Raw genomic sequence first — 18,986 nt, forward strand, 5'->3', positions numbered from 1 at the left:
AACATATTTTATAGAATGCAGAAAAACATTAGTTATCTGCAGATTTAAAAAAGATTTGCTAGTTTTTTGTACAAGCTAGCTACTTCATGCTAGCTAATTTAAAATGGGCATTTTCATGTAGCTTTTGTAAATACTAAAAATAATTCTTGTTTTGATAGCAGCCGCTGCTGATTCGTAATTGGAGGCTGATTTGATAGAAGTGTAATGTGTTAGCCAGGAGCCACGTAGCTTACCCGAGTCAATGAAATGCTAGCTTAACTCTTAAAGCACTAAACTCAAGCCGTTAGCACCAGGTCGAGTCAACATATTTTATAGAATGCAGAAAAACATTAGTTATCTGCAGATTTAAAAAAAAATTTGCTAGTTTTTTGTACAAGCTAGCTACTTCATGCTAGCTAATTTAAAATGGGCATTTTCATGTAGCTTTTGTAAATGCTAAAAATAATTCTTGTTTTGATAGCAGCCGCTGCTGATTCGTAATTGGAGGCTGATTTGATAGAAGTGTAATGTGTTAGCCAGGAGCCACGTAGCTTTTCCGAGTCAATGAAATTCTAGCTTAACTCTTAAAGCACTAAACTCAAGCCGTTAGCACCAGGTCGAGTTAACATATTTTATAGAATGCAGAAAAACATTAGTTATCTGCAGATTTAAAAAAGATTTGCTAGTTTTTTGTACAAGCCAGCTACTTCATGCTAGCTAATTTAAAATGGGCATTTTCATGTAGCTTTTGTAAATACTAAAAATAATTCTTGTTTTGATAGCAGCCGCTGCTGATTCGTAATTGGAGGCTGATTTGATAGAAGTGTAATGTGTTAGCCAGGAGCCACGTAGCTTACCCGAGTCAATGAAATGCTAGCTTAACTCTTAAAGCACTAAACTCAAGCCGTTAGCACCAGGCCGAGTTAACATATTTTATAGAATGCAAAAAAACATTAGTTATCTGCAGATTTAAAAACAGATTTGCTAGTTTTTTGTACAAGCTAGCTACTTCATGCTAGCTAATTTAAAATGGGCATTTTCATGTAGCTTTTGTAAATACTGTACTAAAAATAATTCTTGTTTTGATAGCAGCCGCTGGTGATTCGTAATTGGAGGCTGATTTGATAGAAGTGTAATGTGTTAGCCAGGAGCCACTTAGCTTATCCAAGTCAATGAAATGCTATCTTAACTCTTAAATCACTAAACTCAAGCCGTTAGCACCAGGTCGAGTTAACATATTTTATAGAATGCAGAAAAACATTAGTTATCTGCAGATTTAAAAAAAGATTTGCTAGTTTTTTGTACAAGCTAGCTACTTCATGCTAGCTAATTTAAAATGGGCATTTTCATGGAGCTATTGTAAATACTAAAAATAATTCTTGTTTTGATAGCAGCCGCTGCTGATTCGTAATTGGAGGCTGATTTGATAGAAGTGTAATGTGTTAGCCAGGAGCCACGTAGCTTACCCGAGTCAATGAAATGCTAGCTTAACTCTTAAAGCACTAAACTCAAGCCGTTAGCACCAGGTCGAGTTAACATATTTTATAGAATGCAGAAAAACATTAGTTATCTGCAGATTTAAAAAAAGATTTGGTAGTTTTTTGTACAAGCTAGCTAATTCATGCTAGCTAATTTAAAATGGGCATTTTCATGTAGCTTTTGTAAATGCTAAAAATAATTCTTGTTTTGATAGCAGCCGCTGCTGATTCGTAATTGGAGGCTGATTTGATAGAAGTGTAATGTGTTAGCCAGGAGCCACGTAGCTTATCCGAGTCAATGAAATGCTAGCGTAACTTTTAAAGCACTAAAATCAGTCTGCCAGGACCAGGTTGAAGTAATAACATTGTATTTTATACATAACAGAAAAAATATTAGGTATGTGCAGCATAAACAAGATTTGCTAGCTTTTTAAACGCTAGCTACTTCATGCTAGCTAATTTAAAATGAACGTTTTCATGTTTATTGTCTAGCTTGTTCCTAATAAAGGTGTATAATTCATGTACTACATACGTGCTGTAGCTTGTGCAAATACTAAAATAATGCTTGTTGTGATAGCAGCCGCTGCTGATTCATAATTGGAGGCTGATTTAAAAGAAATGTTGGAGGTGAGGAATGTGGAACGACGTTGTCATATTTGCCTGCTTGGTGCGCTCTGCCACTGGATGGCTTGGCCCTGTTCACCTCAGAATCAGACCAAAAGATGAGCCCCCTGCACCACAAGATGTTCACACTAGAACACAACACCACCCTGTGTAATGTCTTTCAATTTTACCAACATCTAACAATACACTAGGCTGAATTATCACAAAGTTATACATGCGTCATGTGTAATGAAAAATGACTCCGTGTCACAAACATCTCACCTCATAATCTTTCACTGAACACTAACGTGCCATGGCACATGGTCTAAGTTACCAAATGTGGTTCCTTGCCCTATAAAGGGCCACCAGGAGGGTAAATGAAATGATGTGGTGAGGCTTAATTAAATGCTGGGAATGTGGCTTATTGGGACTTCCACGTGTTGGTTTGGTTATAAGCACAAAGGTATGGCGTTTGCCTTTTTCATTGTACTTCATAGTCCTCATTTGAAATAAACCTGAATGTTTACATCACAAAGTCCAATTAAACTTGAAAAACTCAAACAGTGCGGCTCCTTGTGGCAAAGTCCCGCCCTCCGACACGTTTTGTCAGAAATCCTGCAAAAACCTCTCCGTCAAAGCTTTACAGACTCAGATGAGTGACTGAGAGGCCAAATTGAAAAGGAGGCCAACAGGTTGTTCACAAAAATGGAAACGCCGTGAAAAGCCGCCTTCGCACATCAATCAAACAGCACACTCTCATCAGTTGTACTTGTAACCTTCAAGTGTTGACATGAGCTGACTACCCTGCGATGGGTTTGGCCTGTATCACGGCTCGGTTGTTTGTTTAATGTCCTGTGCAGGCCTGTGCTAAACACTGCAAATATGCGCAACGGATTGCACTATTCAAAACCACCAGCGAAAGAAACTCATGAATATGTTGTCGTTCTCAAGTCAACTTGGTGATACGTGTCACTACATCAAGACTGTCTGTCATGTGTTTGTAATCTCTCAACAAACTTTTGACTACTAATACTATGTCAATTTGACTGCTATTTTTCTGAACATTTGAATTTTTTGGGGTCGTCTAGCATGTCAACGCTGACTATTAGTAATGTCCACAAATGATGACTAAGTGAAGGCAAATGCTTAGTAATGTCCTGAAACCTGACATTGTTTATGGCCTTTTACTGGAAGGAGAGAGGAAGATTCCCAAAGGGGACTACGAAGCACTTCATCTTATTCGGGTCTTTGGTGATTCAGCATTTTACGTTAGTTTAGCGATTAGCATTAGCTTCTCCATCTTTTTAAGTTCTCTCTTCTTGCTCGGTGTGTGGCATGCTTAGATATTTAGCCTTTGGTGATAGCGCTACTTAGAGAAGTCACCACCAATGTGGACATTTGTTACTGTTAACATTATTAACATTTTTACTTCTTTATTTTATATTTTAACCATGTTGAATTTTGTTAAAGATGTGTAGAGCAGGTGAAATAATGTTAAACTCAATATAACTCGACCTTAACCTATCTGTTATCTTGTTTTTGTCTAAAATCCCTTTCCAGTGTCCTGCTTGAGAAAGTTCAGAATCTGTTTACTGAGATTCTGTTTTGAGAAAGTACACACTGAGAACATGTTTTGGCTAAAAGTGAAGAAAGTGCAAGCTGGCATATTGAGATTCTGTTTTGTTCTCACATGAAAGATCAACATAGCATATTGTGAGAATCAATCTGTTTTTCTTATTCGATGGGATGAGAAGAGGCGTTTTTCTTTCAAACTCGGATTGTAATAAAGGGCTGTCTCTCAGGGGGGGAGGCACGCACTCTTGGATGGCACTCTTTACGTGATATTCAACTGTGTGACAAATTATATTTTACGCCATCATTACTTACCATGCATGGTTTTCTCCTGGCAGATTTCTCAAAGTTTCATCCTAGCGTTTGATTAGATGCTTTGTGGATTGACTCTTTTTTTTTTTTTGGTCTTAAAGGAGAAGATAAGGAATTAGCTAACTTGCTTTGCAGCTTCGAGCTACGCGGTGTGAAGCAAGTTAGTTTAGCACCTGCTGCCAAGCATTCACTTTTTTTTTAACCAGCTCATAGTTGATTGGTTAGCAAAGCATGACCAGTCCACGAGCTGCTTAGGATTGGTGAGCTTGGTAGTAGAAGAGCGCTGAGGTTCAGGGTTCAAATATTGTCTCTTGCCTTCGTTTTTGGAGTATGTTCTCAGCTCGCCATGCATGGTTTTCTAGTGGTACTTTCTCCCACTTTCATGCTATCTTAAGTGAACACTAAAATGTCAATACAGGTGTTGCAAATGTTTTTTTTTAATATATTATTATTATTATTATTATTCATATTGTTAACTCATTCACTGCCATTGACTGCTATAAACGTCAAAAATTCATTTGAACTATTTCTGAGTTTAACATTTTTTCCCATTTTTGTTAACAAGAGTATGAAAACCTAGACTTTTTTTTATTGTACATTTAGAACAGATATAAAAATGTGTGAATAATTGTGAGTTAACTAGTGAAGTCATACGATTAATTACAATAAAAAATGAATAATCGCCTGATGCCCCGAATTTTTAACAATCTTTTCTTTTTTTAATTCATTCACTGCCATTGACGGCTATAAACATCAAAAATTCATTTTAACTATTTCTATTAGTTTAACATTTTTTTCCACTTTTGTTAACAAGAGTATGAAAACCTAGAAAACATTGCACATTTACAACAGATACAAACATTTGTGATTAATCGTGAGTTAACTAGTGAAGTCATGCGATTAATTACAATTAAAAAATTGTATCGCCTGTCGCCACTTATTTTTTAATAATCTTCTTTTTTAATCTTCTCTTTAAAAAAATAAAAAATAAATAACTAGCGGAGTCATACGATTAATTACAATTTGAAAAAATTATCGCCTGTTGCCCATAATTTTTAAGAATCTTTTTTTTTTTTTTTAATGAACTTATGGCAGTGAATGAGTTAATAATAATAATATTTTGTCTAAATGTGCCCTTCAACTCCGTGCTGGAGACCAATCTAGAGTGGTCCCCACCTCCTCACCCAGGACCCTGATGACAAGTGATAGGCCTATAAAAAAATGACTCTCAACTTGAGCACTATTTTCTTTGTAGTAAAATGTTGCCTGTGTATAACTTCTTGGATTTGAACAAAATAAACAAACAGCAGTGAGTCATCATGACACTTTCTGTTGACTAGCTAGTGCTTCTTCACTATGTCGTTCGTATTTGCTCCCTGCATTGTTGCCATCTGTGACAAAGACTATTATTAATGTGAAAACATGTGGTTACCGGCCTCGTAATTCACTGGCATGAAAGCTAGCCGGTAGTGCTAGCTGTCTGCTTCGGGTTAAGAGGTAATTATATGACAGCACTATAGCTCAGCCCAAGCAGTTTGTAGCCTGGAGGAAGCACAATCACTGCTGACTCTACTGAAGTGTCCTGCCCAAAAGCTGCGGCAGCACGCCGGGACCGTGAAGGTAGCACACGGGACAGGCACCGATATCACAAGTCACGTATTAGCGCCGGATTTTTATTCGCGTGAGAGCGAGAAAGCCGCACTCACAACTTTCTTTTTTTACCCCCTTTTTTTCCCCTCTCTCTCTCCCTCTCTCCCTCAGCGAGCTGCCAAAAGCGTCCCAACATCTGGAGGACGAGGGGCGAGCCGGAGAAAGTTTTAAGGGAGGCGGAGAGGAAGAGGAGGAAAAGGGGTATATCGAGTGGAGAAAAATGCACTGAAAAGTCAAACTTTTTTTGGGGGGGTGTGCTGTGCACGTACCCGGCGTGCTGTGGATAAGATCCGTGGAAGTGTGTCGATAGAAGTGGAGGGGGCGAGGAGGGGGGGGAAGGAGGACTCGGAGGGTGAGAGAAGTCCACCTGGAGAGGTCAGAGAATGAATTAGCCAAAAGCTCGGATATTACTCGATCCATCCACACGCAAGGTGAGTTGTTGTCGTCTTTGTTGTTGTGGTACAAAACGACTTTCTATTGCGAGCTAATCAAAGTTCTTCCCACTCAACACAGCACGCATGGACTCGTTAAGTGAAGCAGACGCGCGTAATTAAAGGAAAACCAACACATTGTTTACCTCGCAACTATCGTGATAACACGCCAAATATCGCCCGAGTTCGAAAGTCTTCTGTGTGACTGAGTTTGACTGCTTTTTTTGGTCGAAACTTCTAGAAACGGTTTCACCTTCCCAAATGAACTTTATGATGACATTGTGAGTGCGTACTGCAAATATGAACAAGTTGAAGTTGGTTTGTTCGGATGTTTTGAGGCAAAAATTGGTCAAGGTAGTGGGTTAGAGAATGAAACAGCGGGAGCGCGCAAACAGCTGGCCAGCTGAGTGGCACGCGCTCGCCAAACACATAGTGGCACGTGATTGAACTTGAACTCCACTTTTCACATCACTCTTTTTTTTTTGTTTCATCTCCAGCTAAAGAAACTGTGATTGCAGTCACTTGACCAAACTTAACATTCAATAACATCCATCCATCCATTTTCTTAACCGCTTGTCCTCACAAGGGTCGCGGGGGGCGCTGGAGCCTATCCCAGCTGGCTTCGGGCAGTAGGCGGGGTACACACTGTACTGGTTGCGAGCCAATCGCAGGGCACTCAGAGACATTCAATAACACTTTAAATATATTCTATTTGACCTACTTGTTTGCACTTACTGATAGCGACACATTCAAATGACAACAAATAACATGATATATGAGTGTTTTGAAGACCCAAATGTGCTGACGCAGCATCCTCTCCCTATCATTGTCAAAACACCACGTTGTGGAATGCCCTTGTGACTCACACTTAAGACCTCTTTGTCATCTGTTAGACTTCCTTTCTGCAAAGCGTTCAATACATTTTGTGCTATTTTCTCTTAATAGACATTCCCTTTTTATTATTGATAGATCAATATGACTTTTTCAGGGCTGATAGTGATACAGGTTATTGGTATTCAAGTTCATTGGAGCCAATATTCATTTTCAATAAAATAGACAATATTAGCGTAAAAAAAAAAAATTGTTGAAATGCCATTCAGCATTTTTGTTATTTTTTTTTAACATGTTTAAAGTTTTTCTTTTAATTTTAACATATAAAGAACAGACAACTTTGTTTGAAATTGTAAAGGTGCAGGAAGCTTCCAGTGTCATCACTATGTCCTCAGCTGAATGAAAAACTAAACAAGTAAATAGCTTCTTTAAAGTTTTTAGTAGTTTTCCAAAATTTCAACATAACTAAAATGTTAAAAGTATTTTTCACTTAATTTTGTTTTAATTTAAAAAATTTGGGTCAAATTTGGGGTTTTAGCAAAGATGTTTGCAGACAGTGAAAAACAGGCTTAAGATATCCCAAATTTCTTTGCGACAAATTAAAACTGTCTGCAAACATCTTTGCAACCTTTTATGATCCCTGATGAAAACCCCAAATTCGCTACGTTCGCAAGGATTCTTCACTCAGTGAGATACTAGCTACTATATATCGGCCTTAATCCTTGCTTTAAAAAAGAAAAGAAAGAAAAAGCCAATATTTGTCAAAAGGCCAAATGTTGGGCGCCGATAATCGGCCCAGATGATAATTGGTCTATCCCTTCTTTTTATTCTTCAGTTGAATGAGCTCATGAAAAATTGTTGGTCATCTCAGATTTGTTACAATTCCGAAACAACTTGAACTTGACTTGATTTTATATTGCTTGACTTTTGACTTTCTTTTTTGTCTTCCTGACATATTAAAATTTTAAATCAGTGATTCTCAAAGTGTGGTATGAGTACCACTAGTGGTACATGGGCACCCTCTGGTAGTACGCAAAATAACGCTCCATTTTCCTAACCGCTTATCCACTGTAAGTTTATTTCAGTTGCATTTAACTTTTTATTACAATACATATGCATGTAATCTTTAAGAAGTATTTTTCAAGCTTTTATTTCATTTAAATGTAGCTTTTAATGCTACAGCTGGCTTATAACGTGAAATATACCTGCCTCGTTTTTGAAGAACACTACTGCGTTATACTGTATTTTAATGTTGGTCATCATGTTGGTACTTGGAGAGCATATTTGGTGCAAAATTTTGAGAAGCATTAAACTAAATATTTTTTTAATAGTGAAATAGCTGTAATGTATGATTGTTCAGTATTGAAAAATCCTTCAAATGTATATATTTTTTCAATATTATCTCAGAGTAATAAATGTTTCTGATGGTTACCCCTGATAAAAGGTTCATATTTTTACGTAAAAGCAATTTCCAATACAACGGCAGGAGTGAAGCAAAAGACTTAGCGGTAGTCAGAACTAAACGTGATGAGATCTTTCCAGTTTTGAAAGAAAACATAACCTGTCTGCTGTGTCTTTTCTACTTGAGGAATAACTTAATCACGCCGGTGAAAAAGGCTCCCCCTCCCACCATGAAGCACTTAATACAATAAGAAATTGTTCCTGTTATTCATCCAGTGATGATTTCCCCCACAATGCTAGGTCTGACTCTCCCTTTCCCTCAGGCTAGCTCCGGGGCTCCTCCACCTCCTTGGAAAAGAGCCAGGCCAACGCCCATGGATGAGGAGAGGAGTGCTCCTGCCATATCCCCACAGCCGCCAGATGACGGGGACCCCTGCCCAGCAGCCCACCTGCCCACTTTACATATAATTGCTAACATAGAGATTGAAAATAGCACCTTCATCCCATCAACAAGTAGAGGTAAGCCAAAGGGTTGACTTGTCTTATTGGGGTAATAGGAAGTGGAATGGCGGGTTGACGAAGTTGTATAAGACATCGCAAAAGATTCTTAAATAACTTTTCAGTTTGCTTGTGAGCACATTATCATGAATGTAAACATCGTCAGGCATCACAATGGACTAGCGGTTAGCACATCTGAGGTTTCAAGTTCAAACCTCAGCTTTGGCCTTCTTGTGTGGAGTTTGAATGTTCCCCCCTGTGCTCTGTTTTCTCAGTGTACTTCTTGCCACATTCCAAAAATACGCAAGTTAGGTTAACTGAAGATCCTAAATGAAATTATCAATACATGTGAATGTGGGAATAAATGGTGTAGATAGTCCATCTGTTGATTGGGGGTGTGTCCTCGCGCCCACAGTAAGTTCAGTGACTGTATTGCTAAAGATTCTTTGGAGCAAAGACTTGCTCGCAGTGACCACATCCTAAATTTTTTTTTTTTTTGAGTTTTGACGTTTTATTAGAATATCCTCTAAAAGTAAAGAGTAAATCCCGGTTAAAGATCAAAGCTATTCCTGAAGAATCCTAACTAATGTAAGCTCTGTCAAAATGGTCAGGCGTGATTTGCGTGCAAAATTTCATGTTTTGACAAATCTGAAGACCATCAAAATCGGCGTCATTTTTCTTGGCAAACGAGTCGTCGTCACGACAACAGCGTTTGGCAAATTCATTTGCTTTTACTTTTCATCTTGAACATCTTTAGATAAAATCTCTTGGTGGAGTTCTTTAAAATGTGACCTATATAAAAGAAAATGGGGCCAAATCCATCCATCCATCCATTTTCTTGGCCGCTTTTTCCTCACAAGGGTCGCGGGGGTGCTGGAGCCTATCCCAGCTGGCTTCGGGCAGTAGGCGGGGTACACCCTGAACTGGTTGCCAGCCAATTGCAGGGCACACAGAGACGAACAACCACACTCACATTCACACCTAGGGACAATTTGGAGTGTTCAATTAACCTGCCATGCATGTTTTTGGAATGTGGGAGGAAACCGGAGTACCCGGTGAAAACCCACGCAAGCACGGGGAGAACATGCAAACTCCACCCAGGAAGGCCGAAGCCCGGACTCGATCTCACGTCCTCTGCACTGGGAGGCGGACGTGCTAACCAGTCAGCCACCGTGCTGATGGGGCCAAATGTGAAAGTAAATTGAAAATGGTTTCCCCTTTTACAAAAAGTGTTTTTATTTATTTATTGCTTTTATCTACCAATCACAGCTTTTGAAATGTCTCATACATACTGTAGCTATGGGAGTCAACCACACCTCTTTCTGTCCATTGTTTGCTCAAAAGTTCTCAGAAAATGTTCTGGAATCAATCCTGAGCTAAGACCGCTTGCTAGGAATTTTTCGGTTCTGTCTACAAAATGGATCAATGGGTAAACATCATTAGCCGTGACATAACCACACATTCTACATTTTTTTCCCCCCCGTTTGTCAACCCGAGCTTGTCAGTGATTGAGTGATATTGTCTATTCTCTTGTGAAAGAAGCAAATTAGCATCTACTAATATGACAAATGACAGGATTGAAGTTCAAATGGTCTTTCCAGAAATGAGCTTGTCTGATGTTGTCCAGAACAGTGTCAGTATTCAGCCAATAAACCTGTGGTTGCAATTGTACAATCTCGACTTTACTATTGAGATTTTTCATGTTGTCACAGTTGATTTTAGTGTTTGCTGCTTAAATCAAATTGTGGGAAATAGTTGCTTCATATAGCCACAACAGTTGGTCTGTGCTTGATTGGGTGACGTGAGGAGGGGGTCAAGAAGAATTACGTTTATTGGAAAAAGCCAAAGTCATCAATGGGGCTCCTGGGAATTTGCGAGTGACCTTTATCATCTGTGTGATTGGTCATGGGGTGGGTAGGCTCGTGATGGGACGTGGTTAGCCACCTTGTGCTTGAACGAAGAGACACACTAAAAAACAGTTGGAAAATAACCCACATTGGATTTTGTGATGTATTCATTTGACCCAACTTTTTGGGTTAAATAAATAACCCAAAAATATGTGTTGATCGCATTTTGACCCAACAATACATGTTGTGTTGCCTTGGCATCCTGCAACAAAACTCTTTATTGAAAGCTTTTTTGTCATGGTTACTGAATTATATTTGCTACTGTTGTGTTAGCTACTCTTTGGTATATCCCATATTCATATTATGGGATTTACCTCAAGAAAGCCTGTTCAAGTTATTAAAAAGTGGGGCGGTGCTTCAACATGTTCTCGGAATTAAGCTGACTTTACCTGTGCAAACTCAGGAATCCATCGCAAAGCATAACTGGAACTTCTTCCGTTGAAGTTCGGCTGCCTGACTGCTTGTGTGCGTTGAGGGTTCGTAGGTGAGCCAGGGCGGGGAGGGGACGATTGGTCAGGCTACCACAGAGGGCAACAAGGCCCTGCTTTCAGTGTCACCCGCCCCCACGCCCCTCCTTCTGGAGAACGTAGGATTTTGGGGCAACACAACATGCGCAAGTACAGTGAAAAACACATCTGACTGCACACACATAACGCTTACCAGGACACATGACAGTGCCGATGTCATGCTCAAAGATAATTTTAAGACAAGGTACCCAAAGATTATGTTTATTTTTATTCTAAACATCAATTGTTTGAAATTGTATTTTTTTTTCAAGTCATTTTTGGTTCCAGTCAACAATTTGCAGTCTACACCAAAACAGCATGATGCTTATTTTGTAAAATTGGTAAGGATGAAATAAGTCCTCGAGTAATTATTACCAATGTTAGCGGCTAAAGGCTAGCAGCTAGCCACTGCCTGATATAGGCTGACGAGTTGTCAGACTACTTTTCAAAGGCAGTTTAATAGGCGAAAAATTACTCTTTACATATTGATGCTTTTTTTTTTCTATTTTTCTCTAAAGCTCAGTATTGTTCATTCGATTTGACATCATCATTGCTCTCCTTTTTTTTATTTTTATTTAAAAAATAATAATAATAAAAAAATAATATATATTTTTTACATTTTTTTATACATATATATATATATATATATATATATATATATATATATATATATATATATATATATATATATATATATATATTAAATTTTTTTTATTTTTTTTGTATGTGGGTGAGTATGTGTATGTGCGTGTAAGTGTGCGCGCGTGCGAGCGTGTGTGTATTCATCAGTTCACCTAAAGCCTATTAAAAAAAATCCCATACTAATAATATAATATAATAATAAAATGCCAAATGCAGAAACATCAATGTAAGTTATCACGATGTGGTGGCTCTCGCTAACAGACAGAATTAAGTAACCAGAATTAGGTTAAAAAATTCAATATAAGTAGACCATGTTTCTATAAATTTTGATATTTGTTTTTAAATAAAAATTAAATTTAATTTTTTTTTTGATATTTGCAGATATTTTTTCCATTAAAATGTGATTTATAAGGAGGTTAGACCATTGGTCGATATTCAGAGTTTGTTTATTTTTCCAGTTAACAAGAATTGTGTACATTTTGATGCTGACATCTTGACAAGTTCCTATTGCAAATTATTATTATTCTTTTTTTTTTTTAACAAACCAGGCTTACTCAAATAAACTGTTTTAGCCAGCAAAATTGCTACTGTGGTTTCAACCAAGCAAAACAAAATATATGTTTATTTTAGCCACATACATTACTTGTTAATTTGATAGAACTTTTAGTAGTTTATCTGAATACCAAAATATTCTATCGCTCCAGCTCTAAAATCTAGGGACAATTTAGAGTAACATTAACACATTTGATAAGGCTTTTTAGACCTTGGATTTGTTTGAGAAAACGCTACCTCTGATATTCTGCGGTTTTCCAGTCAGATTTTTGGCATCATTAGAAAAAGCCTCCTTGCAAATTAAAAAAAAAAATCCAAATTAGGGATAGGCAAGAATCAGTACACCCCAAAAATCCGCCTTGGCAATAGTTGGCAAAGTGCGGCATCAGCGAATCATCATCTGCATCAGAAAAGTCTTTGTTCACAATGTTTTGAATAAAGTTGTATTTATCAAAAGTACTCCTACTGGTATCCATTTTGGTGTCACACACTTGATAACTAAAATGACACAATTTATACCAAAGTGTCCAGAGTTGAATGATGAATGTGTCCCTTGAGTAGTGACCAAGCATGCACAGCAGAGTGCAGCGAGATCTCTTTGAGCGAATCTGCTCATCCCTGATTGTGTTCTCAGCCTTTCCTGCTTCAAGTAAGTCAAGCTCCCCTCAGCGGCTCCAAGGCCACGGAATGGTGCTGTGTTTTGACAGATGTGTGCTCCTCACTGTTGGGAATGTTGCTCTCCCTCAGACATGAAGATGCAATGAGCCTATCTGTTTATGTAGGAAACCCTCAGCTCCACATGCTAAGCCCTAATTCTTGTCTCTTTTTTTTTACCACTGGCATCTTCTTTTTTTTTGCCTCATCTTCAGTGCTTTTGACCCACTTCTCTCTCGTGTTGTTTAATCTTGCTCTTCGTTGCCATCTGCATCTGAGCCTACTAATTACTTCATTTGTATATATAGCCGATGACTGGCGTATTTTCGGTACAAAGGAAGTCAAACTGCGTCATTCTTTTAGGAGTCAGCACAACACGGAATTTTATTGCTTCCTCTTCTTGTTTGTAGACCAGCGGTTCACATAGCTGAACGCACTCAATTTTCACAGTTGTACCTGACTGGCCACCAGCTTCGAATCTGCCGAGTCTACTGAAAGTGACGCACATAGAAAATAGATTGCTGGAATATGTTTGTTAATAGCGGTCCCTGTTGATTTTCTTATATTAATACCTTCCGCAATGAAGTCTAATATAAGAGTTGTATCAACAAATCTGCCTGCAGCAGTGTTTTGAAAAGGTCTTTAGATTGTTGCTGAAAAAACTTAAATGTCTATAAGACTTGATTTATTTAGTTACGACATCTTGTTTTTAATTTTTTTCAACCTCAGTTGATCTGCCAGATGACTGGAATCCGTACAAGATGACTATAACGCCTTTTATGTTTAACTAGCTTTATACCAAAATGTTTGGGCTATTCTTTGGTCCATACACAACTCCTGTATTACTTACTATGTAAACTTTAAAAACAAACTACCCAACCAGCAGACAGCGATCAAAACAACCCCTGCCCTAACTCAGTTTGTGTACGTATTGCTCAGGTAATTATTTTAATGTCAGCCAAGAACTAATAAAAGAGTTTTTAATTTGGGGGGGATTCATTGAGTGAGGTATTTGTTGACAAAGCCAACATGTGGATCCATATTGTTAGCTTACGTTCTATCACAACATGACAACGTAATCGTGACAATCATTGAAAATTCAACTATGGCCACTAGGGGGTGTCAATTGCCTAGTACCTGGCGATTCCATTTGTATCACAATTCATGGGTCACGATTCAATTTGATAACGATTAATCTCGATACGAATCTATAAATTGATTATTGCGATTTTTTTTTAAACTCAAAATTAGAAAATACAAATCAGTAAACGTGTACATGTACACTGTAAGATTTGTATGAAAATGTATTTATCTGAAAATTCAGGCTTATAACTGAGCCACTGCACTTAACAAACAGATTGCAGTCTGTTTCATGTTTCAATAGCACTGAAATAAAAATATTAAGGCTTAATGTTCATTAATATAACATTCTTCCATGCTTAACGTGTGAATCCTAACCTTAAGTAAGACGTTTTGTTGAATATTTCCATCAAAAATTGATTCGGTCGATTCGAGAATTGCGTGCTGTAATATCGCGATATATTGCCGAATCGATTTTTTCGAACACCCCTAATGGCCACTGTAAACAAGTACCAATTTGGAAACAACTTTTGGTTTGCAGACTTAAATCACACAGTTGTACATAAGTCTGTGGTGAAGTCATCAAGATTTAGTTACTGTTTCAATGATTATATTCATTCAGATATTTATGAATACATGTCCATGTATTTGTTTCTCCAAAAACAAGCTGGAGTTTAAATATTGGTGATATTTTGTTTGATGGTCTCATGTTTGTTCAAGCCTGAACTGCAGCACGTCTCGCCTGTGCTGTTAGGATGCAACTATGTGCCCGCTCGTCTCATTTTAGTCACAGAGGTTCATTGAGGCCAATGTCTAATTTAGTTTCCCACCGAGATTGAAATAACCAAGGTGCAATTTGGGGCATTTTTACAGCAGCATATTTGAAGTAGAGACATGTGGGAGTTTTCTTCCCCCCCACCTCTTCACCACCTCGCAAACGTTTGAGAAAGTGTCGCTCTTGCTCACAAGCACACAAACACATTAACTGATGACAGACTGTGTCAACATAATGTGAAAGGCAATAAGCAAGCCTTTCATGTAAAACCGCTTGAATTTTAATTCATCTTCTAATCAACAACTCTTATTTCAAATTTTGTGTCACAGCTACCAAAAAGTTAGCATAATCCGATTGAGATACTTTCTGCTTTTCTGGAAGATGTTTTGTCCTCTGAACATCCATTTCACACTTTCTGCCAATGAAAGGCAAAGGCCACATTGATTTTTTTTTTTGTAGCAATATTTGGTAAGCTCAAGCGGCCTTTGCTACAGACGAGATGCCCCACAACGGCACAAACAACACTTTGCTGTTGAAAAACACTGAAGGAGACGATTCATTGAATCTGTGATGTAGCGATTCTTGGGAAATCATTTTTCTGCAGAGAACTTTTACTTGTTGAATCAAGGATGGCTGCCAGTTTATCACACTTTTACACATGTATTTGCATTATACAGCATCTCAAATTTAAAGTGCATTTTGCCGGTTAAAAAGGTCATATTAAAGCTTTTTCTACATCATGCGTGCTCCACCAATGCTCAGATGAGTATGAAGAGCCCTGCCTGTTTTACTCTGACTGCACCTATCTGCTTTTATCTTCCCTTTATAGTAGAGTGTGCAGATCCACACAGTCCACAGTTTCTTTGGGGAGGGGCGATCGTACTCGTGATCGTACTCGCACGCGCACCATGAACGAGCCTGTTACGCGTTGCGTCGCGAGTAAAAAAAAGTGCACAAAGATTCTTTAAGGCTTCTGCTGCACGCATTCAAAAATATTTCATGTTACAACTAGGTCAAGTTGTTGCATGGTTAGGTGTCCTTTGTATCTCTTTTTGTTGGTAATGGGGTATATAACTTACATTGATGTTTCTGCATTTGGCAATTTATTATTATATTATATTATTAGTATGGGATTTTTTTTAATAGGTTTTAGGTGAACTAATGAATACACACACACTCGCACGCACGCACGCACATACACATTCTCACCCACATACAAAAATAAATAAATAAATAAATAAATATATATATATATATATATATATATATATATATATATATATATATATATATATATATATATATATATATATATATATATATATATATATATATATATATATATATAAAAGGAGAGCAATGATGACATGTCAAATCGAATGAACAATACTGAGCTCTATAAAAAAAAAAAAAAAAAAAGTAATGGGGTATATGCCACGAAGGAGGCGGGACTTCTTTGATTCCATTTCCTGTTTGCGACGTTTGTGCCCCTCGGTTGCGCGTTCAGTTGTCCGAAGCATTGCAGAGAGTTGAGGTTTGCGTGGTTCGGGGGTGCAGGGGTAGGGGTGCGAGTGTTGGAACGTGGCCATCAGTGGACGGAAACAACGCTGATGTGTGGAACCCGGAAGTTGGAAGTCGGTGGCATCTATTCTTTTATATGGTATGCTTGTAGATTGTGTAGTGTTATCTTATTTCAACTGGCACCTACTGGTCCGTTTTGTGGTTGTTTTTTTTAAATCGATGCCTTGTCTTTAGCAGTACTTGTGTAAATAATCACAAATGCCTAACAAAAATGTAAGAGAGATAAATCTCTGAGACATGACCACTATTAACGTTTAAGAGCAGACCGTTTCAGTTTTTAATAAGCTGCTATCGCTATCATTCGTTCAAGCAATAATCCCTCCTTGGACGTATTCCAGTTATCTGCGTGTGCGCGTCAGCCAGACCGCAGTTAAACAATTAGTTCCACTTCTCGTTTCATTGTGTGCGTGTGCTCCTGCGTGGATTTGTTTGTTGTTTGTTGTTGGATTCAGATAAAAGCATCCTAACCAGAGTTGTGTGTTCCCTCCATGTTGTGTTCGTTCTGGTCTGGCCTCGATGTTCGTGTGTGGTTTCAATCAGTTCCGCTGGCCAGGCAGATGCTACAGCACAGTCTGCGCTAGCTCGGTGCTACTAAACATTGGTCTGCTTTGATGCTCGCCGCCTCTTTTGAGTCTGCTTGCTCGCTATATTAGCTTTGTGCGCTCAAATGAGTCTTCATAAGCTGATAGTAGTGCGTTATCAAATAATTAAGCTTAAAACCCAGGCATCTATTAGGGGTAAGGCACTAAGGTAAGCATTTTTTGTCAATACATTGGGGGGGGGGGTGCACAAATAAAAAATGCAACAAATGTCTAGACTTTTACATGGAGGAGACTGGGAGGGAGGAATGCTGGGTGGGGTGGGTGTGTGGCTTCACAGCTATAGGCATATCGTCTCGTTGCCATGGAGACAACCTCCATCCACCCGCTGGAGTGTGGAGACAAGGGTCTAGTGTCCAGTTGCAGTTCTTCATCCAGGGGACCCAGTAGGGCTTCAGTTAGCCAAATTTGCAATCACTTTCGTCAAGACGAGACACCAGTTTCTCCTTGGTGGCAGCCATTTTGTGAAGGAACTCAAACATCGCATCCATCTTGCGATTGAGTTTGCATGTGTCTGAGTGTTGATTTGTTGATAGCTTGCTCTAGGAATTGAGTACTCATATTGGTATTGGTCTGGGAAAAAAAAAAGTGTTATCGAACATCCCTAGTCTTTTGTTGACAGTAGATTTCACACACAAACACAGTGAAGTTCTGTGTTTCTAAATACAAATAGCCAAAGGAAGTACAGATCCCAGTGAAAGAAACAGAAAGTTGTGCTATCCTGCTGCGTGTTTAAAATATATCACATCATTTGCATCCGCTCATATAGTAGCCTCTGTGTGTTGTCCATATGTTTTTGCTTTAACCGTTGTGTTTACCAGGACAGCAAAATTCCTCCGCATTGCCCTACAGGGACACCCACCCAAGTGCATTGTCAACACACACACATACATGACTATAAACACATGTACAATATGCGAACAAACAAACGCGCATTCTCTCCAAAACACATGTAAGGACACAGCCGGGTCTCTTCAGACCTTCTTGATTGCTCTGGTCTGATTCGAATTAGACGCTCATCATTCTCAGATCTCCCTAATGGCCCTGAGGTCGGGCGGTTTGGTGGTTTGATGCTGATGCCAGCCAACAATTGGTTGAGGGCCTGCTTGGATGGCACACTTTGGTCGGAATGTGTTTAGTTTTCAGGAACTCAAAAACAAGACCTGCACATTTTTAACCCATAATACTCCTTTGGCAGCCGCAGTCAGTAGGCTGCACATGCTCGGAATGAATCGTCTGACCACACGATTGACACGCATGATATAAAGTGCAGATGTTATCCTAATATTCAGATAGCAGGTGTATGCACTCACTGGTCAAATCGTCAAAAGTGCAATTTATGCATTCTGAAAGCTAACGTCATGGTTTGGCGGGGTTGAGGACCCAAGTAGAGGGAGGCGAAAAGGCAAGGCAAAAACTGGTAAAAAATGTTATATGCATGAAAGCAAACATTCCTGTAGTATGTTATGAATAAATAAAGATCACTCAGCCCTTTGTTCGCAAGAGATTGTTGAATTCCTGGTACGCCATTGTTTCATATTAGAGCACTAGGTACCCGTGCGCCAAGAATTTAGCACTCACTCAAGTCAAATATATATTTTTACATTCATTATTTTTACAACCTTCATACAGAGATATTCAATTGAAAAAGTGCTACAAATGACCAAATGACCTCTGAATGGTGAATAATGGCCGTCACGTTACACGCTGTTGCATTCGAGCGTCACAAGGACACCACAAATTATTAGCAGTCGCTTCACACAATGCGAATTGTGCGCCTTTCAAATCCTGCTGACTCGCGCACAAGAATACACTGAAGAAATAGTGCATGTTAAAATAAAAGTACATAAGTTATCCCATATTTACTCTTATGGTATTGCAAAGCACGACTCATGCTCTTGTAGCTGCAAAACAGGAACTGTGCGCTTATCACAA

General features: G+C 38.6%; 1 protein-coding gene across 2 annotated transcripts in view; it reads left to right on the plus strand.

The window, feature by feature from the left end:
- Window positions 1-5,449: 5,449 nt before the first annotated feature.
- The window catches only part of mdfi (MyoD family inhibitor), a 35,945-nt gene continuing 22,408 nt past the window's right edge, over window positions 5,450-18,986 (plus strand). The window contains exons 1-3 of one of the 2 annotated variants that reach the window (XM_077572251.1): window positions 5,450-5,564; window positions 5,706-6,025; window positions 8,581-8,776. In XM_077572251.1, coding sequence (XP_077428377.1) covers window positions 8,632-8,776 — 145 coding nt within the window. In that variant the 5' untranslated portion in view covers window positions 5,450-5,564; window positions 5,706-6,025; window positions 8,581-8,631. Of the gene's footprint in view, window positions 6,026-8,580; window positions 8,777-18,986 lie in introns of both variants that reach the window. The other variant, XM_077572250.1, reaches the window with a different exon arrangement.

The sequence above is a fragment of the Vanacampus margaritifer genome, chromosome 8, assembly GCF_051991255.1.
Source record: "Vanacampus margaritifer isolate UIUO_Vmar chromosome 8, RoL_Vmar_1.0, whole genome shotgun sequence".
Lineage (NCBI taxonomy): Eukaryota > Metazoa > Chordata > Actinopteri > Syngnathiformes > Syngnathidae > Vanacampus > Vanacampus margaritifer.